The 24,846-nt window shown below is 49.8% G+C and overlaps 1 protein-coding gene and 1 long non-coding RNA gene across 5 annotated transcripts in view; one reads left to right on the top strand and one right to left on the bottom strand.

The window, feature by feature from the left end:
* RCSD1 (RCSD domain containing 1) overlaps window positions 1–24,846 on the bottom strand; it is a 65,060-nt gene that overhangs the window by 39,371 nt on the left and 843 nt on the right. The window contains exon 1 of one of the 4 annotated variants that reach the window (XM_029935085.1): window positions 24,744–24,837. The exons of 2 other annotated variants lie outside the window; for them this stretch is intronic. In XM_029935085.1, the coding sequence (XP_029790945.1) occupies window positions 24,744–24,749 (6 nt within the window). In that variant the 5' untranslated portion in view covers window positions 24,750–24,837. Of the gene's footprint in view, window positions 1–2,193; window positions 2,198–24,743; window positions 24,838–24,846 lie in introns of those variants that run through there. One more of the 4 variants, XM_029935086.1, reaches the window with a different exon arrangement.
* The window catches only part of LOC115288085, a 17,665-nt gene continuing 10,233 nt past the window's right edge, over window positions 17,415–24,846 (top strand). Inside the window, exons 1-2 of the long non-coding RNA XR_003906802.1 lie at window positions 17,415–17,579; window positions 22,289–22,376. This is a non-coding gene — a long non-coding RNA (uncharacterized LOC115288085). The remainder of the gene's footprint in view (window positions 17,580–22,288; window positions 22,377–24,846) is intronic.

The raw sequence follows: 24,846 nt of genomic DNA, 5'->3' as shown, positions 1-24,846 counted from the left end.
AACTTGGATTTAAAGAAATGAATTTATAAAAAACATACTGTGTCGGTATCACAATTTTGGACTTCAAGTTGTATTACAAAGCTGTAGTAATCAACACAATGTGGTATTGGCACAAAAACAGACACACAGATCAGTGGAACAGAACATAAAAGCTAGAAATAAACCCACAGCTATATGATCAATTAGTGTTAGACAAAGCAGGAAAGGCTATGCATGGGAAAAGGACAGCCTCTTCAACAAATGGAGTTGGGAAAGCTGGTTAGCTACATGCAAAAGAAAGAAACTGGACCCTTTATCACACCACACACAAAAATAAATTCAAAATGGATTAAAGACCTAAATATGAGACCTGAAACCATAAAAATTTCAAAAGAGATCCCAGGCAATAAGGTCTCTGACACTGACCAAAGCAACATTATTCTAGATATGTCATCAAAACAAAAAGCTTCTGCACAGTGAAGGAAACAATCAACAAAGCTAAAAGGAAATCTACAGAATGGAAGAACATATTTGCAAACGACATGTCCAATAATGGGTCAGTATCCAAAATATATAAAAAACTGATGCAACTCAACAATCAAACACAAACAATCCAATTAAAAATGGGCGGAAGACATGAACAGACATTTGTCCAAAGAAGACATATAGATGGCTAATGGACACATGACAAGAGGTTCAACATCACTGATCATCAGGGAAACGCAACTCAAACCACAATGAGCTATCACTTCACACCTGTCAGAATGGCTAAAATCAACAGTAAAAACAACAGATGTTATTGAGGATGTGGAGAAAAAAGGAATCTTATCGTACTGTTAGTAGAAATACAAACTGGTGTGGCCACTGTGGAAAACAATATGGAGGTTCCTCAAAAAGTTAAAAATACAACTACGCTATGATCCAGCAATCACACTACTAGGTATTTACCCAAAGAATACAAAAACACGAATTCGGAGAGATACATATACCCCAATGTTTGTACCAGCATTATTTACCATAGGAAAATTACGGCAGCAGCCCAAGTGTTCATCGATAGACAAATGGATAAAGAACATGTGGAACATATACACAATGGAATATTATTCAGCTATAAAAAGAATCAAATCTTGCCATTTGCAACAACATGGATGGAGCTACGAGTATAACGCTAAGTGAAGTAAGTCAGTCAGAGAAAGACAAATACAATATGATTTCATTCACACATGGAATTTAAGAAACAAAACAAAGTAGCAAAGGGGAGAAAAAGAGAAAGAGACAAACCAAGAAACAGTCTACAGGGAACAAACTCATGGTTACTAGTGGGGAGGTGGTAGGGGATGGGTGAAATAGGTGGTGGGGATTAAGGACTCGGCTTGTTATGATGAACACCAGGTGATGCACAGAACTGCTGAATCACTATATTGTACACCCGAAACTAATATAACACTGTATGTATACTGGAAATAAAATGAAAAAAAAAAGATACTGTGTCACTAAGTTTAAATATATTCACCTTGATGCTGTTTTTAGGCTTCGTAAAATCTAGGCGAATTTATCCCCATATTCAGGAGCCCCAAACACATTTTTAAAAAATGTTTCAGGCAACATTTGAATCCAAACACATTTTTAAATGCTGTCCCTTTGCTATTACATACTGCTCTCTGCTCAAGGAAATGATCGATCCGAAGCCAAAATGTCCCCTTCCATGTCAGCATATTCTCAGAAAAAAACCAAATTGCAAGACAAGAGAAAGGAGAAACAGGTGATTTCCATGAGGCCCCACTCCCTGATTTTCCACAGATCTTACACGGCTCGACGTAGGTACATTTCTATCCTTGATGATAAATAGACTATGTCCCCGGCAGAGTCACATAGTCATCAGTTTGGGAAAGGAAGACAAGGACAGGAATCAACACAGATTGTGTGTGTGCTCTGTGTAAGGTGTCGTGGACGTGGTGTTTAATCCCTTCAACGGCCACATGAGGTAGATATTACTTCGCTATCAGTCCTGTTTGTCAAGGAAGCAAGGAGATAAAGAGGCTTCCCAGAGTCACATGCTGGTCCAGTGGAGTTGGGTGTAAAACTTGGTCAGACCGACTCTTACCACGACACAGCCATCCTCCCTTCTGTGACACAGGCTTGTACTCTAGATGTCAGTGGTGTGGATTCTGAACAGGGGCTGCCATTCTGAGCATGGAGCGTGACACCCAGGAGCCATGACCTCCTTCTGGGTCAGTGGGACACTTTCCGAGGGTGCCAGGCCTGTTCTGATCCCGAGTGTACCTCTGAAGCCTGGTTTCATGGCCTCTTCGCTTTCACTGAGAGTGGGCACTACAAACCCCAATGCCCTCAGAGGCCAGGCGGGTGAGGGACAGGATTGGGTAGGGGAGACCCCTGCCATCCGGGGGAAAGGGGCCACTGTTACTCCGCTCTGGCCCACGGCCTGCATGGCTCACACGGAGTCGTTTTTCAGATCATTCAAATGATTTGGTTTTTCAAGAAAAGATTAAAATCCTGACTTGTAAGTGTAATCTATTGATTTCAGGTTTTCCTTAATGTTTATTTTTGAGAGAGAAAGAGAGATAGGCAGACAGAACGCAAGCGGGGGAGGGGCAGAGAGAGAGGGAGACACAGAATCCGAAGCAGGCCCCAGGCTCTAAGATGCCAGCACAGAGCCTGACTCAGGGCTCGAACTTGTGAACCACAAGATCATGACCTGAGCCAAAGTTGAGTGCTTAACTGACTGAGCTACCCAGGTGCTCCTTGATTTCATTTTTAATAAAAAACAAAAACACAAAGCAAAACAAGGAAAACTTCACTGGGGAGAAAATGTCTGCCTGTGGCGTGGGGTCCGGAAGTTTGCTACTTCTGATTTATGGAAAGAATGTTTATCCTATTTGGCCTGTTTTCCTAGAAAATCCCAGGAGCTATCTTTTGGTTTAATAGGTGAATTTGTTTTTAATTATTAAGTGTACATCACTGATTCGTTGCTCTTAATATTAAATAACATAACAGACATTATTACTTCCTCATCGGATTCCAAGGGGGATCGAGGTGAATTCCAGACAGGATGAGGGAGGGACCTGGGCCTGAGTTCTGCTCCTGCCCTTCAGCCGCTACGAGACCCTTTAACGAATCTGAGTGTCAGTCTCCTAATCAGTAAAATGGACCAGAAACACGCAACTCACAGACTGGCTGTGAAGACTTTAAATGATCAGCTGTGTAATAAAAGTACTCCCTAAATATTTGCCCCGCTCCTTGTAAGAGACAGACAGGAGGTTCCATAAGTTCATGTACATTGTGAAATAGATGAATTGAGAGAGCTCGTGTTGGCTTTACTGAGGGTTTCTTCGCTTTATAAGAGGGCTTCCCATCACCAAAAGGCTTCTGTGGTGTTTTCCCACAATATTTACTTTATGCGTAACTTTCTAGGGCAAAAATAAACAAATATTCTGCCTTTTCAGTCACTGTTCTCCAGGGCTATCATAATTGCTGGGAGGTTGGAGATGGTCCCCCAAAGAAGAAATAAAGAGAATGATTCTCCTGGAGCTGCGCTGCCACCCTGTCAGCAGTGCCATAACAGCTAGGGACTCAACAGCCAGAGGTCTGTGGGGACCAGAGACTTCCGGCTCTCCAATCCCACTGCCCCACCCCGTTGGCACCTCTCACCAGGTGCCGAATGGTGGACAGCACAAAGTGGGGTGTGGAGGGGCCGTGGGTGCACCTCACTTTGCCCAGAGGGGATCTGAGGTGGCGCACGCGGGGCCCAAAGCAGGGAGATTTTTGGAAATCTCAGGAACAAAGCCGACTATCATGGGTTCTGTTCTTTCTGACAGCACTGCCATAGGAAACACCCGTGGACAGCAGGAAACTGGAGGAATTAAAAATATCTGCCCGAGCCCTAAAAAATAAATAGGAGCGTCAAATGGTCTCTTTTCTTCCAGGGAAAACAAACAAGGCAATATCTGGCTTGAGCCATTTCCTCTCTGCAAAGCACATCCCTCCTGTGGGTCACCCTCCCCAGGCAGAGACGGGCCGGGGCCACATGCTCCAACAGCCCAAGACGTCCGGATGCCTGGGATGGCTGTTGGGAAAGGTGCCTGAGCAGGTTCCAAGTCACCACGCCTGAGATTTCTTTTGCAGGAGCGGGGGACCGAGGAAGCTGAGTTCATTTCCTTGGGGAGAGGTGCAGCCACCCTCTAGCTTTGGAAACAAAACTGCTCCTTTGCCCCAGTTTTCCCACCCCTTGGGAGTCGGTCTCTGGGAACCATGAAGATCAGCAACAGTTGCTGGGTCCCTGGATCAGGTTGAGTACAGGAGCAGATTTGCAGGTGGTGGAATTAGGAAATATCCGCTTTTGCACTCTGTCTCCTGCCTTTCCACATTCGATAGGTCACCAAGCCTAGTTACTGTCTTCTATTCATACTGTATTTCCGGTCTGGCCCCTCCATCCTCACAGTGATCGCTATGCCTAAAGGCCCCCATCACCTCTCCTTTGATTGTGGAGACAGACATGGTCACCTGATTTATTTGCCTCTGCTCTTCTCCCTCCTGTCCACTCTCCCCTCTGTTCCTGAAACAATCTGTCTAAAGTCTGTCTGATGACATCTTTGCTTGGCTTACCTACAATATCGTCCCTACTATACAATCAAATCATCTCAGTAGAGATGGTGACACTTTCTCAGTGATAACGGCCAATACTTATTTTGCTTTTACCAAGTGCCAAGAATACTCCCTGGTGCTCAACAAAGATGATCTCATTTGGTCAACCACCAGCCAGGCAGCCACACATTATGACCATCATGTTGCTGAGGGCAGAATCAGAGCTCGGAGAGGCCACATGACTTGCTGACAATGACAAGCCCCAGCCCTGGCACCACACTTGGCTCCACACCCGGCTCTTCCCACCATGCACTCCTGCAGCGCCCCAAGCATGCTACGGGTTTTCATGCCTCTGTGTCTTACTCCATGCTGTTCCTCTACCTCAAAAGCCTTCATCTCTATTTCCTCCACCTGGATAGCTCTTCTTCATCCAAGACCCAGCTTCTTGCTTCCTCCAAGAAGCCTTCAAGGATCTCTTCCAGATCACTTTCCTGGCTACAGTGAACTCTGGTCCCGCTCACCGATGTGACTCCCCTTGAAGGCCTGTATCATCGACTTTCCCTGGCTTCCCCCCTTCCTAGCAGAGAGGCCACGTCGTAGTAGGTGTGCAATAAATATGTCCTGGTTTGAAGACATCAGCCACTGGATAAAGACTGAGGCCCTCGTTTCTGGGCCAAGTCGTTGGGCCAAGTCTTTGGGCCTTGGGCTCTCCCTCTGTTAGAAAAAACCCAGCTGTCTACTCAGCTTCTCTCCTGTAGTTCCAATGGGGCCAAGGTTCATATTTCAGAGATTCTCCCATGGGGCTCTAACACGCACCCAGGGCTGAAAACCATTGCTTTGGTCTGAAGAAGACTTAGCAGAGGCAAAGGCTTCCAGGGCAGAAGCCTGCCGAGGGAAATCACATGACATGTTTACACTAAAGCAGGAAAACTTCCAAGACTAAAGGGGAAAATACCCAAAGTTATCATTTGGGAAGACACGGAATGTCGACAGTCAATAAGAAAATGCAAATGAACTTTAAGGCAACATCCCACGACCATTAGATTGGCAAAATGTGTTATAATGATAAAAAGCCAGTGTTGCCAGGATTATAAGGAAATGGTTGGTTTCCTTAAAAATTGCTGTTAGCATTACATATTGATTCATTCTGCCCTGTCTTTTAAATTTTTTTTTGATGTTTTTAATTTATTTTTGAGAGACAGAGGGAGGCAGTGTGAGCAGGGGAGGGTCAGAAAGAGAGGGAGATACAGAATCTGAAGCAGGCTTCAGGCTCTGAGCTAGCTGTCAGCACAGAGCCCGACATGGGGCTCGAACCCATGAACTGTGAGATCATTAACTTGAGCTGAAGCCAGATGCTTAACTGACTGAGCCACCCAGGTGCTCCGTCATTCTGCGCTGTCTTGAAACAATGGTTTGGGACTGTGTAACAGGAGCCTAGAAAGGCTTTGCTCTATTTTTAGAATAGACACTAAGGAAATGAAGAAAAATGCAGTTTATACAAAATTACAGCATTGCTATTCACATAAACGTGAAAAATTAGAAACCGTCTGACTACTAAATTTGAGAGAACAGTTGGAGTAAACCATAGAGCATAAAGGCAATAAAATACTATGCTCCCATTAAAAATGACAACCATTCCACATTCCTAACACGGAGCTGTTTATGGAACAAAAAGAAAACAAGGGCTGAGAAATTCATTGTCTTGTATGTAGTGATGAGACTCACAGAAACACAAATGTAAATGGACAAAGACGAGAAGAGAATTTCGAAGGATGGGCAAAAAAACGTAACGCTCGTGAGCTTTGAGGCTGTTTCACAATTTTCAGCACTGGAAGATGTGCCCCCAGCAGGGGCAGCAGCGTTGGGTCCCCCTGTATGGCGGGCAGGCCTGGTGCCAGTCTGACAGCTGTTTGTGTCCTTACCTAGGCCTCTTGGCTGAAAATACACTCCCATATCTGGCCGTGGTGAGGTTTCAGCTTTAAAGCGGCCCAGTTCCTTTTAAACTCAAATCCGCTCCAGTCCAGATGATAAGAAGGGAATCACTGGAGAGCGAACAGAGATAGGAGCTGGGGGGGGTGGGGGCGGGAAACGGCACTGCCCTCCTGTGGGAAAAGGCACTGCTGTCTGTGTGAGAGGAAACATCTGGGGCCCCCCACCCAGATAGGGGTGGAGGTCGGGGGGGGGGGGCGGGAGAGCAGCCTCTTCAGGAACAACTGGGAGAGAGGCCATCAGGGGCTCTGCCTCCTCCTGTGAGCTCCCCGTGCCCTCTCGACAGAGAACACATAGGCAGTGGCCAACGTCCATGCTGCCGAGCTTCACCCCTCGTCTTGGCCGGGTGGACATGGCCTCCCACATGGAATAGTGACCGGGGAGTAAGAAGCCCATACCAGCAACAAAAACTACCCACAGGGCAATGGGAAGGAGCGGTGAGGTTCCAGACAGAGGGATCAGCACAAGCCAAGGCCTACCAGACAGGAAGCTGTGAGAATTTTCCAGAACTGCTGGAAAGTGCCATGGTCGCAGTCCACAGCACTGCACTCTGTGTTGGCAGGAGAGGTGACCAGATGGAGGCTGGGCCTGGGTGAGGGGAGCATGGGGAGCACGAGAGCCAGGCAAGACCTTCCAGTGCAGGGTTTGGTGTGCCCTGGTGCCCTCTTTCCAAGATATGGCCCAGGGACAGGCATGACAGAAGGAACAGAAGTAGCCAGGCATGGAGTGGAAGGTAGGCGCTGGTGCTCAGAGGCCTTGGAGCTCCTTTCCACCGCATAGCTGTGGTCAGGAGTCCTGACCTCCTCTACAACCTTTCCCTTCTCACCCACGTCTGGAAGTAAGGCTCTGGGTCTGGGGGGTGTTTTTATGGGCTGCATGGTGTCCCACAGACTCATATGTTGATGTCTTAACCTTCAGAACCTCAGAACGAGACCATGGGGAGATAGGTCTTCAAAGAGGAAGTTAAGTTAGAACGAGGTTCTTAGGGTAGGTCCTCATCCAACATGACGGGTGTCCTTCTAAGAAGACGATATTAGGAAACACACTTATGGAGGGGAGGCCCCGGGCATATGCAGGAGAAGATGCCATCCTAAGGCCAAGAGCAGAGGGGGCCCAGAGGAGAATAGCCCTGAGTACATGTGAATCTTGGACCTGGGGCCTCCAGAGCTGTGAGGAAATGCACGTCTGTCGTGTGAGGTCAAGGTCGGTGGTGTGTTGTTACGGCAGCCCCAGACAACAAACACCAGCACTGAACCTGGCCTGCGGAAGCCACCTCTGGGGCTGGGCCCTGAGGTCCCCCTCACGCTGGCCCACTATGCACGCACTTGCTCACAGCATGAGAGGACTGGACTTTGCCCTTAACTGTGGCTAGAAGAGAGCTCCCAGCTCATATGGTCCCTCTGGTATGGACAGCAGGCCTTTCCTGACGACCCGGGGTCTCCAAGGTGGTCTCCAGGGGTATCAGGTCAGAGACATCCACACACTAGAGAGTCTGGTAGTCCTGCCGACCCCCTGCTGGCTTCCTCATTGTGGCTCAAACATGGCTTCTGCCCCTGAGCCCAGTGATCTGGGCTGGGCCCAAACTGCTCTTTCATCTCCAACAGCTGCTCTGAGTTTCAAAGGCAAACCACAACAGGAGGAGGAAGCAGAGACCCAGGCAGAGGTGCACACCCTCTGGCTTCCCCCCACCTCTCCCTCCACCCCCCACCCGCTCAGGCCCCAGAGCGCCTGCCTCTCTTTGAAGGACCAAGTCATTCCCAGATACTTCCGTGTGTTTTCCAAAGCACAGAGGTGACATCACCCTGCCTCTGTGGAGTCTTCCGTAGCTTTTCCAAGTCCTTGCCTCTGCACACATGGTCTCATTTAATCCTTCCAGTGAGCCAGGCAGGGGTGGCGATACACCTGGTGAGCACCCCAAATCTGGTGCCCCTGATCACAGCAATTCAGTGATGGAATTCAGTCCAGAGCCCCAACCTCCTGCACCACTGGGTTCTCCCAGCTGGGCAGTGACACTCACTGGGTTCTCGCTCCCCCGCCCCCCACACACCAACCCACACAGCGCCCTTCACAGGCCCCAGGAGGCACAGGTGACACAGTATGACACTCAAAGCCCAGCCCCAGGTCTGTTCCCTTTTCAACCGCGCTGGCCACACCTGGGCATCCCCATTAGAGCACAGGGCTCTGGAATGATGCTGCCCCTTCCCTTAGTCTTCAGGGAGAAAGTTCGTGGCCCTGAGAGGAAGGGTCCCCTCCTCCTCCCTCTCCCCCCACAGTCCGTTCTGAAGCCCTGCTTGCCTGATCTCTAGTTCAGAGCACTGACCAGCCCCCTACGGGACCCCATGCCACGCTCTCTCTGAGCCACAGCAAACTTTCTGAGATGTAAATCTGGTCACATGACTTCCAGCCCCTCACTGCCCTGAGAATAAAATGAGTGGTGGCACCCAGAAGTGGCTCTGGAGAGCTCCCGCGTTTTCCCCATGAGCTCATCAGCCATGCCAAATAAACACCCAGTTTGCTACTTTAAAAAGAGAGCAGGGGAGAGTGAGGGACATAAATCATGAAAGACTACTGAATACTGAAAATGAACCATGGACTGAAGGGGGAGGGGGAGGGAGGGAAGGGAGTTTTGGTCATGGAGGCGGGGAGAAGCACTGGGTGTTATATGGAAACCAATTTGAAAATAAACTATTAAAAAAAAAAAGTGTGTGCTACGAATGCAGCTTCCAGGCCCCTTGGCTCCCCCTTGCTGGGGACCATGAGCTAACTGCCTCCATGACCGAGCCTGAAAGGGACTCCTGTGGTCTTGCAAATCTGGGATAGAAATCACACATACCCTCCTCTCCTGCGGAGTCCCAGCTAGAACACCCGCCACCCGGAGCCCCATATCACCTCCTCTGGGGAACCTCTCCTGCCTGCAGGTCACACCCAGATCTGGTCCTGGGCACACATCTATTAGAATGGGTGACCACGCTATTGCAGTCACCAGTTATCCTTCGGACTTCCTTACTAGACTGCAAGCCCCTTGAGGGCAGGATGCAAGTTTCATTCCCTTTTGCATCCAGAACTTCCGGCACAGGACCTGACATGGTGGGCACTCGCTGCATATTTGTTCTAAGCAAGCGGATGAATGAGTGTCTCTCCTCCCCAATCCAGACCACTCGCCCATGACCATGAGGGGTGTCCTAGGAGCAAGTCCACTGCTCCCGAGAGGCCATTCCAAACACCAGGGAGTTCTGCCCCTAGCCTCGACTGGGGAGTGAGGCTCTCGGAGTCCAGTGCTCACTCTGCCCCGCCCCCTCTCGCTGCTATGTAATTTCCCCTTGTCCGCAGCTGTTCCAGCAGGAAGCACCAGATTGTTGCTTCATTTCCCACGGTGCCCACAGTCCCTTCCTGCCCTCGCCCCTGCTCCTCCCGGCTGGTGCAGGACCCACGGGAGGACCCGGGAGGACCGGGCTCTGCACCAACCCGGGCGCCACGGGTCAATCTCACCTCACATTCCCTACAATTTGTGCACACCAGGTTCAGTGAGCCTTGAAGAAAGGAAGGAAGATAGAGCCAATTTGGCAACATTCATATTCTTTGACCTAATAATTCCACTCCTGGGAATTGCTTCCAAAGAAATTATTCAAAAGAACAACAAAAAAGATACATGTACTGTGTATAGCTATATTATTTACAATAAGGAGAAAGTGAAAGCAAAATGCCATGTCCCTAAATAGAAAAGAATAATTAAATAAATTATGGTATATTTGTATAACAGAATACCATCCAAATATTTAAAATGAAAATACGACTATGTAGAGCAAGGATACTGCCTTGGAAATAAGATTAAAGGATATAGATTTGCATATACACTGATTACAATTTTGTAACAACTAAGTGTGTGGCTAAAAATAATAAAGACACACAAAATTGGAAGTAGTTATGTTATGTGGAATTGTCTTTTTCTTCCAGTTCTTTTTTTTTTTGAATGATAAAGGAGATTACAATTGAGGATAAGAAAAGAGCAAGAAAAAGAAAAATAGTTGTGTTAGGATGATGAATTTTTATAATTTTACCTTAAAATGTGTAATATTAGTTTAATAATAAAATAACATTTTATTTATTTATATTTAGAGAGAGTGTGTGAGCAGGAGAGGGGGCGGAGAGAGAGAGAGAGAGAAAGAGGATCTTAAGCAGGCTCCACACTTAAACATGGGCTCCATGCGCTGACAGCATGGAGTCTGCTTGGGATTCTCCATCCCTCCTTCTGCCCTTCATCCGCTGCTCGCTCAAGCGCTCTCTCTCTCTTTCGCTCTCAAAATAAATAAACATTAAAAACAAAACAAAACTCCCAACCCTCTGCATGTAAATGAAAGCGCTCCTTCATTGTCCTTATTCGTCTCCCAGTATTGCTCAAACAGGAGAGCTGCCCACGGCCTTGTCCTTGGCCTAACTGTCTCTTGACAGTGGCTTTTACCCCCCTGCTTCAGACGCCCCTTCTGTGCAGGACACCACTGAACCTACGAGTGTCGGGTTCTGAATGTCCTGCCGATGCGTCAGCCAGAACTCAGTCTCTCCTGCCAAACTGGCAACACTCTTCTCACTGCCCCTGGATGCAAAGTGCGGTCACTCTGATCTTTTTCTCTCACCGCTGCCCCTGAGGCCCTTTCAGCTAAGTACCAAATACTGGGGATCCGCCCCTTGACTTATCCTGCAGCTCCTGTGCCTTTCCAATGTCAAAGCCACCTCTCATTGTGCTTTAGCCCCTCAGCTGGTATGTGGCCCTCGAGAGGCTCCCCACCCACCCCCTGCTCCCTGGGACCGGATGAATGGCCCTCAGGTGCCCCTTTGGCCCAGGGAACCCCCCTACCAAGGACCTTCACTTCCCACTGAAGAAATCCCACATCACCAATGTTGTTTTCCTGGTGCACAGTCTCATTTCATCCTAGCTTTCTGCCAGCACCCCCTCTACCTCTGCCCATTCCCGTGGGCACACATGCTCGTACGCATGTGTGCATGCACGCACACTCCCTTAAGAGACCCTCCATGTTGGTCACTTGAGGTACTACTCATGGATGCCCACGTACGTCTCTCAATCCTCCTCCTCCTCACAACACCATTCTCTGAGCAAGTCCCCCCTGACCCTTGGTCTTGTCACTTACATAACACCGTGTGCCCTGTGTTTTTGTGGAGATGCGTCCTGTCACTTCCCACCATCCACACTAGCGCTGCACCTTACTGAGATTCCATCTTTATACGTGACTTCCTCCGGGGATCCAGACAGCACCTACTTACAGTGGGTCCAATAAACACGTGTGCAGTGACCGACCGAGCGGACATGCATTTCTCGGCCAGGCCTCTCCCGGCCGGGTGCACATCTCCCCAAAGCCAAGCAGAGGACTTTACATTCACCCTTATTTAATTTCATTAGGTTGGTTTTGGCCCAGCATCCCATCCTATATAAATCATTTGAACTTGAACCTCATATAACATGTATTAACTATTCTGGCTGGGGATCATCTGGATTCTCTCTTTTATCAGTCACTCACAAAAACGGTTAACAAGCCAGGGCTAAGGACAGAGCCCTGTGGCCCGTCCCTGGAGGCATCCCTCTGGAAAACCCTGAGATGCGAAGTGTAGCCTCACTACACTTTGGGCAAGGGAGCTCATCCTGCTCTGAATTCATTTTGCTGAGAAATCCTTTGTCACACAAGTTATGCAACCATTTGAGATATCGAAATACCCTGGTTGGCGAATGAAAGCACTTGGGTCCTTCAGCCCAGCCCGAAGCGCAGGGCTGAGGTCAGCCGAGAAGGGCTCTGGCTTCCGTGGTTAGCTGCCAGCCATGTCCTACCAGTCTTAGCCGCAGATGCTCCTGTGCAGGTGTGAAGGGTGAGGACAGGCCAGGAGAGACGGAACCCAGGTAAGCAAGGGGGGTGGGGAAACAGCACTTCGGTCGGACTGTCTCCTTCCAGGGTCCTGCTTCATTTCACTGCTCTAATAGGGCGAACCCACCAAGCACACCTGCGGTCTCCTCTCCCCACACCCCTTTCTTTCAAATACAATAATGGAGCCAATGATACTCCCTTCTTCCTGCAGGTCTTGGCTGTCCTGTCCTGTGAGCTTGGAGCTTGGATTTGCTGTTCCAGCAGCCCCCTCAGACTCCCTTCCAAGGACCAGCCTCTTACAGAAGTCCAGGGAGACCCACCAGTGGGGGTCTGCACGCCCTGTGCGCTAACCACTCCTCTACACACACTCTCTCAGGGAGTCCACACTCAGGTTGGAGGAGAACTTCAGATGTTCTTTTGTCCATCCTGGGTCCCAGCCAAAGCCACACCCAAAGAAAGGGAGGCCGTTCTCTCTTAAAAATCTACTTATTCATTTGGCAATCATGTCCAGCCTAATATGTACAGACACTGTTCTAAGCACTTTCCACAAATAGTAACTCATTTAATCCTCTAACAACCCAATCATGCATTTTACAGCTGGGAAAACTGTTTCCATTTTACAGCTGGGAAAACCAAGGCACAGAGAGGTCACAAGCTAGTAACTGGAAAAGTCAGGACTCAAACCCAGCTGTGTGGCTCCTAGCTGTGTGTTCTTAACCCTATGTCACGCTGCTTCTCTGGGAAGTAATGCGAAGCCTGCATTCCGACCTCCTTCAAAAGGGTGTGTCCAATACATACTATGGTGATTGCAGGTTCCTGGCGCCAAGGATGGGGATTTTTAGAGCCTATTGCTTGGTTAAAGAGATATGGGAGCGTGCTTTAAAAAGAAAGCATGATAAAATTGGCATTTTCCTTATTACCACTGCACAGGCCAGGATCTCTTTTAGGCATTTTCTGGTCATCATGGGAAGCCTTAGCTCTGCTCATATTCACCAATGTCACCTTCTTGGCACACCCTCTGCCACCTTCCAATAGGCAAGGAGAATGCCAGAAGTTTCTTACAGAAGACACACTCAGGGATGTTACAATTTTTCACAATATCCACTTCATAAATATCAATAGCCATGCCTCCATGACTTTACATCCATGGGATTTTTAAAAATGTTTATTTATTTTTGAGAGACAGAAAGAGACAGAGTGTGTGCAGGGGAGGGACTGAGAGAGAGGGAGACAAGAATTTGAAGCAGGCTCCAGGCTCTGAGCTGTCAGCACAGAGCCCAGTGCAGGGCTCGAACCCATGGACTGTGAGATCATGACCTGAGCTGAGGTCAGATGGTCAACTGACTGAGCCACTCAGGTGCCCCTAACTTCTTTATTCTTTGAGGAACACTGTAAACAGTTGCACCTAATGGCTCATGTTTTATTTCACTGATACCATTTTCCTACAGAAATGGGGTGTGTATTCACCCCATGACTCTCCCTTCAAACCTACCTGCCCCTCCTAATCATGCTCCAAAACATGAAGAAGAATTGAAAATCACTAAAAACATTCTTTGCGTTTGCGAAGCAGGTTTTGTTTTAATCAGGAAGAATCTCTCCAACCACGAGTTGTGTAAGCCTCCCGTGAATGAGCGTGAGTGGCACAGATACGGTTTCCTCCTCAGCCTTCACACCTTGGTCAGCCTGAAAGACACCACCTTACTTCCAGACCCAGTTTGCGCAGCATCTTGTCTCCTCCGGAAGTCCTGTAAGACTCCGCAGCACCCTGCTGGTGTTCACAAAACACTCCCAGCTCCCCTCATTCAGGGCACATGGGCAGGATCGCTCTTTCTTACTCCTGTGGTTGAGTGTGGCTGTATGGCCAGAGTCATGGCTGGTGCAAGTCCTCCAGAACTTTCCTTCCCTCTGCCATGACAACTGACAATGTTCCATACAGAAGTTGCTCTGCCAGCCGAGGTCCCAGAGGGAGGATGATGACACAGAACCGAGCCCCCAGCCCAACTCTTAACAGACAATGTAGCATGAGAGGAAGAAACCTTTGTTGATTTCGGTCAATAAGACTGTGGAATTGCACTTCACAGCCACACACTAGCCTGTCCTGACCATTACCTGTTGCCACATGTGCCACCAAAGTGCTTACTCACTGCGCTTACAGAGCCAATCAAATTGTTTTGTATCATTTCTTCCATCTCTGCCCCCTCTCCACTTCCAACTGTGTAGATCTTGAAAGCAGGTATTGTGTTTTATTAATTTCTATCAGGTAGCTACTCAAAACACGTCCTCAAATCAATGAATAAAGGGATAAATCATGAACAAGGTATTTGATAACGGAATATCAAATGACATCAGATAAAATGCAATATTATAATCTTGCTAGGCACAATCCTTTCCGAAAGTGGAGTAGATCCTGGATAATCTTAAGTGACTCTTCCCAGCCGACTCACACCATACTTATCACATCCGAAAGAGACCAGACCAGAGGAAGGTAATCCTTATAGCTCCACAGCACCCTGCGGACCTCCTCTCCCAACCGTGGCTCTGACCAGAAAGAAGTGTGGCTGGGACCCATCTCAGTATGGGTCTTGCTACCCAAGAGTCAGGAAAATGGTCACACAATAGATATCAACGAATATTCATTGGTAATTCACTCGAGGGCAGCGACAGAGGTGGTGGTGTCCCAATATGGCTTGCAATAACCACGAGTCACCCTGCCAATCCCCAAGTCCCCGGCCCTGATAATGGATGGCAAGTTGCCTGCCAGACTGAGCTACACGGTAGCCCTGCAAGAAGATATGGTCACTTCCTAGTCTCCCGAACCTGTGACTGTTACCTTATTTAGTAAAACGGCATTGATGCTGAGATGTGGAAATTACCCTGGATTATCAGTGTGGGTCCTAAATCCAATGACACATGCCCTCACAAGAGACACACAGAGGAGAAAGTAAAGTGAACATGAGGCAAAGCTGGCAGGGGCCACAAGCCACAGGGAGCTGGAAGAGGCTGGGAACAGACTCCTCTCGATCCTCCTTAGGGAATGGGATCCTGATTGCAATTATCCGGCCTCTAGAACCCAGAGGATACATTTCTGATGTTTTAAGCCACCTCATTTGCAGCCCTGTTGTGGCAGTCCCAGTGGACTCTTTTATCCCCTTCTCCACGGGCTCTAGACCCTCGATGTGGGCAGAACTTTGCTGGAACCTGGGCATCGGCAACTCTCAGAGCCTCCCATATGCTACCCCTGAAAACACAGGGGCTTGGACGCAACCTGGTTCTTCTCCCTCGTACTTCACTTCAGGCCTTTGGGAGGGGGTTCGGGCATGACTGGGAAATAAGGGTCAGGGGCTCTCCCAGAAGACCCCTGGAAGGAGGCTAGAAGAAGGAGGAATAGCACTGCACCTGGGGGGTCAGGCCTCCCAGACCCAGCTCTGGATCTCTGCACTCATGGCTTAGAACAGTGACATTAAAGCTGTTCCTCTCCCTGTTCGTCACTCCCAGAGTTAATGGTGCTGGGTGAGACCTAGGAAACTGAGCACCCATGCTGGTGAACAGACCAGACACAGAAATGGGGAGGCAAGAAAAGAATTATGAGCTGATTTCAACACCCGGATGTGCAGTGCCCTGTACAAGGGAAGTGCCGATGCTGAGCGCCCAGAGTCCTTCAGCGGAGGTCTGACTTTGCCACTAACTGATTTTATGCGTGACCATGGGTCAAGCATTTCTGCTTAGTTTTCTAATCTTTGAAATGAACGAATCAGGGCACCTGGGTGGCTCAGTCGGTTAAGCGTCTGACAAGATCAGGTCATGCTCTCGTGGTTTTGTGGGTTCAAGCCCCGCGCTGGGCTCTGCACTGGCATTGCAAAGCCTGCTTGGGATTCTCTCTCTCCCCGCCTCTATCTGCCCCTCACCCACCTCCACTGTCTCTGTCTCTCTCAAAATAAATAAGTAAACTTAAAAAAAATAATAAAATGAATGAATTGGAGACATTGGTAACAGTCCTTCTTGGGGCGCCTGGGTGGCTCAGTCCGTGAAGCGTCCACCTTTGGCTCAGGTCATGATCTCACAGTCTATGCATTCGAGTCCCGCATCGGGCTCTGTGCTGACAGCTCAGAGCCTGGAGCCTGCTTCAGATTCTTGTCTCCCTCTCTCTCTGCCCCTCCCCTGCTCACGCTCTGTCTCTGTCTCTCAAAATAAAAGACAAAAAAAAATTAATAGTCCTTCTTGTTCTCAAATCTGTAAGCCCTAAAACCGAATTTTTATTTAAACTTCCTTTTATTTGGCCATAGACGTGTACACTAGTTTCGCCCAGAGACACAGCTGGAACCTTTCAGAAATCTTTCCCATATGTAGTGAGGTCTCAGAGCGAATCTCTGCCAGACCTTTAAGGCCCTGTGCCTTGGGCTACCCGGCGCCCACTGTGTGCTGGCCCTGAGCTGGAGGAGGAGTGGCTGGGGGCTCATGACACAGACACTGCGGGGGCAGCCAGAGCCTTTTCCAATGCAGGGGAAAGAACAGGGGCCAAAGGATCCTCCTGATAGGGTGGGTTCCAGTGCTGGCTCTCCTGGTGGTCACCTTCCAGACATAATCACACAGAATCCCCAGCATCCTCAGCTAGAAAACAGACATGATGGGACTTTATGAGAACTAAAAAGAATTCTGCAAAACCACTGACATCAATGTGGCTGCTCAGAAATCATTTCCCAAGATCCATCGAAACGCACCTCAAAAGCAAGATGAGCCAGAGACCCGAAGCCTGGTAATGTTTTGGTGGGGGGATGGTGAGGTGGGAGTGGGTGGCCCCCTCAAGCTGCCAGAGCTGTCCCTTTAGCTCATGTGCCTGGGGAGGCCCCGAGGGTGCCTGAAGCTCTCTGTGGCATATTGTGACACGTAAATTCTTGGTGACCTCTGCTGTGGGTGCTGGGCTTGTGTAACAGCAGCCACAAGCTCAGTTTCCTGTTTCTGTTGTGTTGTGTTGCTGGGCCCAGCCGGGGCTACACACGTGCTTGGCAGTCGCTGCTGGGCCCACCTGGCCTGTCCCTGCACTGCCCTGGGCCAAAGAGAAACACCAGCTTTTCAGAAAATGCACAGGCCGTGCGGCCACAAGAGCCACCGTGGGAAGAATGAGAGGGGTTGCAGGTGGAGGTGTGAATGGACAAAGAGGTTTTTTTTTTTTTTTTTGGTGAGCCTTGGTTATTTCCAGAAGCCTTTCTTTTTCTTCCTTTCTTTCTTTCTCTCTCTCTCTTCCTTCCTTCCTTCCATCCTTCCTTCCTTCCTTCTTTCCTTCCTTCCTACATTTACTTATTTTTGAGAGACAGAGAGACAGAGTGAGCAGCGGAGGGGCAGAGAGAGAGAGAGAGGGAGACACAGAATCCGAAGCAGGCTCTAGGCATGGAGCCCGGAGCAGGGCTCAAACTCACGAACTGTGAGATCATGACCTGAGCAGAAGTCGGATGCTTAACCAACTGAGTCACCCAGGTGGTCCTGTCCCAGAGGCCTCTTTCTGTTGAAGAAGGAAAGTGGGCCGTGGGGGTGGCTTGCGTGAGCTTGACCAAAGGCATTCCCCTGGGGCCCGCAGCCCATTTCCCATGGATTTCCTCAGCTAGAGTGTGCAGGTGCAGGCCTGGGGCAGAGCACGCTATCACTGGATTGAAGTCCCCATGGTGGCGCACCCCCAGGGCCCCAGGAGGCTGCACTTTTGTGGGGGGATCCCCAGCAGAGGAAGTAAGTTTTCTCTGGCTCCCATTAGAGAGGCTGCCTTTGAACTCCTACACACCTGAGACCTTATCAAGATGCTATCTTGTATATTTTTAATGTCATGTCATGTGGGTATACTTTGTTTCCCCAAATAGAAGAAAGCTCCTTTAAGGCGGGAACTGTAACTTACATTTCTCTATAAGCTCATCCTGTCCCCCAACTGCAAATACCTTTATCTCGCTTTATCCTCCAGGAATGAGCAGCAGGTAGTTCCCCGGGCACACCATGCTGTTTCGAGCACCACACACTTTGCTCTTGTCATTTCCTCTCACTGGAACACTTGTCCCCATTTTCTGCACCAAAACTCCTACTCAGTCTCAAGACTCAACTTAGAAACTGTCTGTCACAGGAAGTCCCCCTGAATGCCTCTCCTCGGTGCTTGTGAGCTCAAACCTCCCCCAGACCAGAGTTCTGCAAGGCTGGCCAGGGTGGGGTCTTCATCTTTGTGCACCCAGCGCCTGGCCTCAGTGCACATCTGTCGGGCCTAATTAAAGAGCTGTGGTGTGGTGTCCTGTGAATCGTTAGTGATCGATTATAGAAGATCCAGTCTGGGAGAGAGCTGTGATCGCTCCCCTGAGGCCAGGAGGGGGGCCCTGATATGGCACCAGCAGTTTCCAGACAAACAACTGGGGACACCTGATGATGCAGACGCTTAGTTTCTTGGCTGGAGAGAATGTCGGGCTCCAGCGTTTGGAATTATTCAGTCCTTCCAGCCTGAGAGGCCCAGCCCCATTAAGGATGGGCTCAGACGGCATCTCAGAAAAGTTCCCTACGTGTCCTGCATGTCCATGTCACCTTCCCAGGGAGCCACTGCAGCTGTGATTGCAGGGTTGGAGCCCCTTCTCTCAGAAAAGGATGTGGCCCATCCAAATGAGCCTTTACGGGGAAGCCTCGTGGGCTCAGCAGTCATTTTCCACAATCCCCAGAAGACAGGTATTCAGGAAGCCTCCAAAAGAAGAAGATGGGGTGCTTACTGCCCAAATGACAAGGTACAAGGGCAGTGTCCTGGCTGGTCTGACTCAGGTCGGCCCATTCAGGAGGTGAGCTCCTGGAGAGCCTTAGAGCAATAGGGTTGATGACCGCCACCAAGCCCTAGCCCTGTGTCCACAGTATCATGAATCCTCTTTTACACACAGAGATAAAACTGTCTCTATAACACCGGAAGGCTGAACATGAGGTGAATATCACTTTTGTGATGAAACTGATGATCATACTTCTTAAGGCTCAGGCTGCACTCCTCCCCAGAGAGGCACACATGCAAGCTGTTGGCTTTCCAAAGGTCCATCAGCAACCTCAGCATCTCGGCTTCCTCCCTTACGATGTGGGGGGGTGGGGGGGGCCGGCGAGAGACGGTTTCATTGCACCCGCAGCCTCGAGATGTTTCAAGTCTAGTGAGTGCAGTAGGGGTGGTCAAGCTGGCTGCAAACCTACAGCTATCACTAGAGGAAGGCAGGGCTGGCTTCAGACTTCTCTGGAACCCAAATGCTTTCCCCTGCGGCCCTGATAAGATTACTGGGCTGCTGAGCCGCCAGCACTCAGATTTCCCACGGAACCCTGCTCTGGCTTGCCTTACGTGAGGAGGCACGCTGTGGATCAGGCTCTGAAACCTGACTCCATCCCAGGAATGCACTCACCCCTCCTGGGATGGGGCCTGGGCCCTTCCCTGTCGGACTGCCCCAAGTTTCCGCAGTCACTGCAGCCCTGTGAATGAAAAGTATCAGCTAAGTGGAAGCCCATGGAACTTTGTGGGTCCTGCAGAGCACCTGGGAGCCAGACAGGAATGTGGGGATACGCGTGGGAGGCATGCCCACGGGTCCTCCGAGCTAACCCCTAGCTTCCAGAGGCGGTGCAATGGCTGATGGGGACCCATGAGTTCTAGCCAGGAGCCAACATATGGCTCAGTCAGAGGGTGGGTCCAAAACCAGCAAAGGCTGTTGGCGAAATTGTGGTAAGGAAAACTTAATGAAATTAAAAAAAAATCAGTGAAAAAGTAGGTTACAAATGGAATACGTTAAATATACAGGCACACACACGTGCACACACACGCTTTGTACCTCCCTCTTTCTCTGTCATCAGCGATATGGATGGTCTTCAGGAATAAAAGATGACAGCCCCATGAGTAACATTTTAAACACAAGCTTCAGGATGGAATAAATGCTCAAAAAATACTGAATAAATGGATGGATAGCAAATACTACCTGGGAAGGACTTGGAATTGCCTCAGAGGAAAGGGCTCATTAACTCTCTCCATCTAAATGAGAAACCCATTGTTTGTTCAGTGGCACTAAAGTTTAATTGTCCCAGACTAAATCCTTCATTTGTCCAATGAAATAGATATATGGTAGTGGGAGATAAGTCTAATTTTCATGTGTCTACTATTAGTTGAACATGTGAAGGATTTAGTCTGTAAATGTTAAAGTTTTTGCAAGCACTCTCAGGCTACTTGGTAGGGCCTACGGTTTATATTTAAACAACCAAGAATATTAATTTAATTTAGAGATCCTAAGTGTTCAGCTCTTTCTTTACTATATACTTCTCTCTTCTGGGCTCCTAGCCACGGTGATGTCACCTATGATCTCTTCTAAAAAAGAATCGTATTTGCATCTCAAGAGGCCTGTATTTCTCACGGAGTGCTGGGCGGCTCAACACCAACATACCTGAACCTTGCTTTCAAAAAAAAATCCAATCTTTCTCCCATCCATCAATCATTTATTTATTTCCTCCTTCAATAAGCACTTATTGTCTGTTGGACCTTCCAGGGAAAGAACCAGGTGGGCAGAGCCAAGCCGCCCTGGGACTCTAATCCAGCTTGAACAAAGTGCTCTGGGAAGCTGAAGGCTCTGGGGGCATCTGGGAAGACTTCCCAAGGTGGAGACAGAGAGGTCAAGGAGTTCCCCGTTTCCGTTCATTCATTTACCAAGGAAACTTTTCTTGAGAAATGAGATGATTATAATTCTAGGCACTGGGGTAATCTCTGGAGACCAAAAGACCAAGTGGAGCCCCTGCTTACAAAAGGCTTATAGGCTCATGAAAGCTGCCTTGATATCTCAGAGAACTCCATTCTCCCGGGTCCGCTGGTGAGCTCACACAAGGATGTCCATTCTGATTTCTCCTTTGACACGCGGTCTTTACTCTTCCATCTCTTCCATCCTTTCTCTGTCTCGAAGTCAGAATATGCGTGGGCACTCAGGGAGGCTTCTCAGCCTAGCTCCCCTGCTTGCTCTCTGAACTGGCATCTCTGCCATTTCATCCCTGTCACCTCCTGGCCGCCATCTTTCCTAAATACTGGGCAGTTTCCTACTGTCCACGGAGCAGAACTCAGGGCCATCCACTCTCTGGCCTTTAAGGGCTGCAGCTGGCCTCTGACTTAGAAAAAGGCACGCCTTTGGGGGCACAGCAAGACAAGGAGACTTTGTATGAAGAAAAAGTAACCCTTTCCCCCAGATGGCTTGGACTCCAACCTCCACTCGCCCACTTGGCCAGCATCCACTATACTTGGAGGCCCTGTGGTTTTTATCTTATTACTTTCATTTTTTTCTTCCCCTCACTGCTTCCCTACCTTCCTCTCCAGCCAACTGGCCTACTTTCCTGAACAAAGCTGGCATGTTCTCCGTGTACCCATTCCTTATGCCTCTCCTCCTCACCACCCACCCTTCTTTCAAGGCTTCTGTCAAGTCTCACCTCGAAATATTGAAATACTGTAGCACTTCTGATCTGCAGGAGTCATTCATTTGGCATTTATACACCTGAAAATTGCATCCACGACAGGCTCTATTAAGTCTCATTTCCCCTATTGGACTGTGAGCTTTTACTTTTTTTATTTTTTTATTTAAGAAAAATTTTTTATGTTTTTTAAAATTTATTCTTGAGAGACAGAGTGAGACAGCATGAGCAGGGGAGGGTCAGAGAGAGAGGGAGACACAGAATCTGAAGCGGGCTCCAGGCTCTGAGCTAGCTGTCAGCACAGAGCCTGATGCGGGGCTGGAACCCATGAACTGTGAGATCATGACGTGAGCCGAAGCTGGATGCTTAACCAACTGAGCCACCCAGGTGCCCCTGTGAGCTTTTAAAAGATATCTTTATCTTATTTATTCCAGAGGGCTTAATGAAGGCTGAATGATGGACATTGTCAATAATGGTAACAGTAACTTAAAAAAGAAAAGATTCGCCGAAGACTTCTAATAGGTAAGTGGGTTCTAGAGAATGAATGTTGAGTAAGCTTTGTTGGTCTGACTTGAACTCCTAATACCGAGAAGTAAAATAACTCAGTTTCTCCCCCCAAGTATAGTGGTGCCTTCACTCTCAAAAGTGGGTCTCCTCTCTCAAAAGAGGGTTTTACTCTGAGATTTGGCAGGAGTTCCTAAACCTCACTCATACATATCATGACCCACCATAAAAAGTTTACTTCCTGGTTCAGAACAATCACTTCCCCAGCCTCTCGGGTTTTCTCTTTACTTCCTTTTCCAGTGCTGGCAGTTCTTTTTTCAGTCGTTTTGACAAAGAAACTTCAAAACCCATCACTGCCAATCAGTAGCAGATTCAGGGCAAACTGACAGACTTCCTGGCTGACTGAGCAATTCCCGCCCACCCCCACCCCCCACCCCCCACCCCCATCTTGATGAGAATCTCCCATCAGTAACTATACATCATCTCTGGAGACCGGAGAGCAGGGGTTGGAGGGGGAAGGCACTCCCCTCCCTCCCCCACCACCCCAAGCCACACAGGAAGTTGCTCAGGTGAGAATTTCAGGGCCTCGACCACACACCATTCCTTCTTCAGCTGAGGGAGAAGAGATTGCCTCTGTGGAGGTAGTTCCTCTCGGTCTTCCTAGAACAAAGCTCACACACGCATTTGGCCCTCAAGAGGCAACATGTTTTTAAGCCTAAAGCGTGCTTTGCTCTTATCCCTGATCCATTTCTGCCAAAGATTAGACAGGTCCTGAATCACACTGAACCTCTAGCCTAGCGCCTTGGCCCCCTGTCCTCTCCCAGAGGAGGGAACCCACTTCTCAGGCAACTTTTTATTATTATGTTTATGTTTATTTATTTTTGAGACAGAAACAGAGCATGAGTGGGGGCGGAGGAGAGAGAGGGAGACACAGAATCTGAAGCAGACACTAGGCTCCAAGCTGTCAGCACAGAACCCAACACAGGGCTCGAACCCATGAACCAGATCATGCCCTGAGCTGAAGTCTGATGCCTGACCAAAGGAGCCACGCAGGCAACCCCTTAAGCAACTTCTTTAGGAGCCTTCATTCATCCTGCTTGACCAGCCGGTGAGCCCCAGGGCCAGTTCCCCTCTCTGCTCTGAGGCTGTATGCCCTGGAGGGAATCCTGATGCCGACTGTGGACACCACCTGCTGAGCTTTGCTGAGTGCTCCCGGCCACCCTTCCCCAGGCCTGATCTGCAGGAGTATCCCGGACTTGCAAATGTTTCCACGGAGGGCCCATCCCACACTCCACAGGTTCCCTGAACACGAAGTATTGATCCCTGTTCCTTTAAGGTCGAGCTGGATGCCTGAATGCAGAGCATGCCTGCTCGGGACAGATCCGGAGCCCTGCTGAGAAGTCGCCCAGGCAGGCCCAGCAGAGAGTCCGGTTTAGGACAGCCTGCCAGGGCTCCTGCGCAGAGCCTGGAGCTGGGAAGAAAGAACTGTCATCACTGACAGCGCCAGGAGGAGCAGTTTTCCTTTTGAATATGGGTGGGAGTGCTCCCTCCCGCAGCACATAAACGAACACTGAACGTGGGTGGGAATCACCTTAGAAGCCACATGCCATTTGCACCTTCTCCTTTCACCTTTTTCAAAAGGCCTGTCCAGTTAAGATCCGCTGAGGGCTAAGGTCAGGTTTCCATTTCAAGCGGGGGAATATATGGAAGCCTCAAAACGTGGAGAAGGGAGGGAGCGGGGGAAGCCAGCGGGCTTTCCTGCCCTGGAGAGCGGCGCCTGGCCCCCGCTGAGGTTGGGGCCGCGCCAGGAAAGACCCACGCTGCCGCCGCGGGCCTCGCCCGGGTGCGCCCCACACGTACGGCCAGCGCACCTCACAGGGCGGGGACGGCCCGGGGACTCTCGAGTCTATCAGAAACGGTGTCATTTCACGGCCCGCGAGGGGAGCTTCTCAGAAAGTTCTGCAAGAAGACGCGACGGACGGAAAGGGGATTGGGAAGCGAGAGGACTCTGTAAAAGGCCAGACTGCAGTGGAAAAGGGAAGCCCACAGCCCGGCACAGCCGTGCCTCTGGTCGCCTGTTCGTTTCTCTTTCAGGACCCACCGTCTCTGCAGATTCGGGGGCTTCTGCGTCCCCGCGGGTTGTCGCCCACGCGCTTGCCCGTTTACGAAGTCGGCCTCGCCTCGCTTTGGAATTCTAAAGCCCGGGGGTCCTTAACCCCACACCCGGAGCCCCCGGAGGGGTCCTCCCGCCGCCCCGGCCCGCCCGGCGGGGTCTCCCGGGGAGTCCGGGGCGCCCCCGGCGCGCGTCCGCCCTGGCCCCGTGCCTCCGTGTCCCCCACGCTCCCGCGCCCCCCGTGCCTCCGCGCCCCCGCGCCGGGGCTTTACCTCCATGACCTCCAGGTGCCGGTCCGCGGCGGCCGCGCTCGCTGTCCGCTCGGCTCCCCGCGCCCGGGCCGGGGCTGCGGCGCGCAGGGCAAGGGGGCGGCGG

This window comes from Suricata suricatta, chromosome 3 (assembly GCF_006229205.1).
Source record: "Suricata suricatta isolate VVHF042 chromosome 3, meerkat_22Aug2017_6uvM2_HiC, whole genome shotgun sequence".
Classification (NCBI taxonomy): Eukaryota; Metazoa; Chordata; class Mammalia; order Carnivora; family Herpestidae; genus Suricata; species Suricata suricatta.
This window is presented reverse-complemented; position numbering and strand designations above follow the sequence as displayed.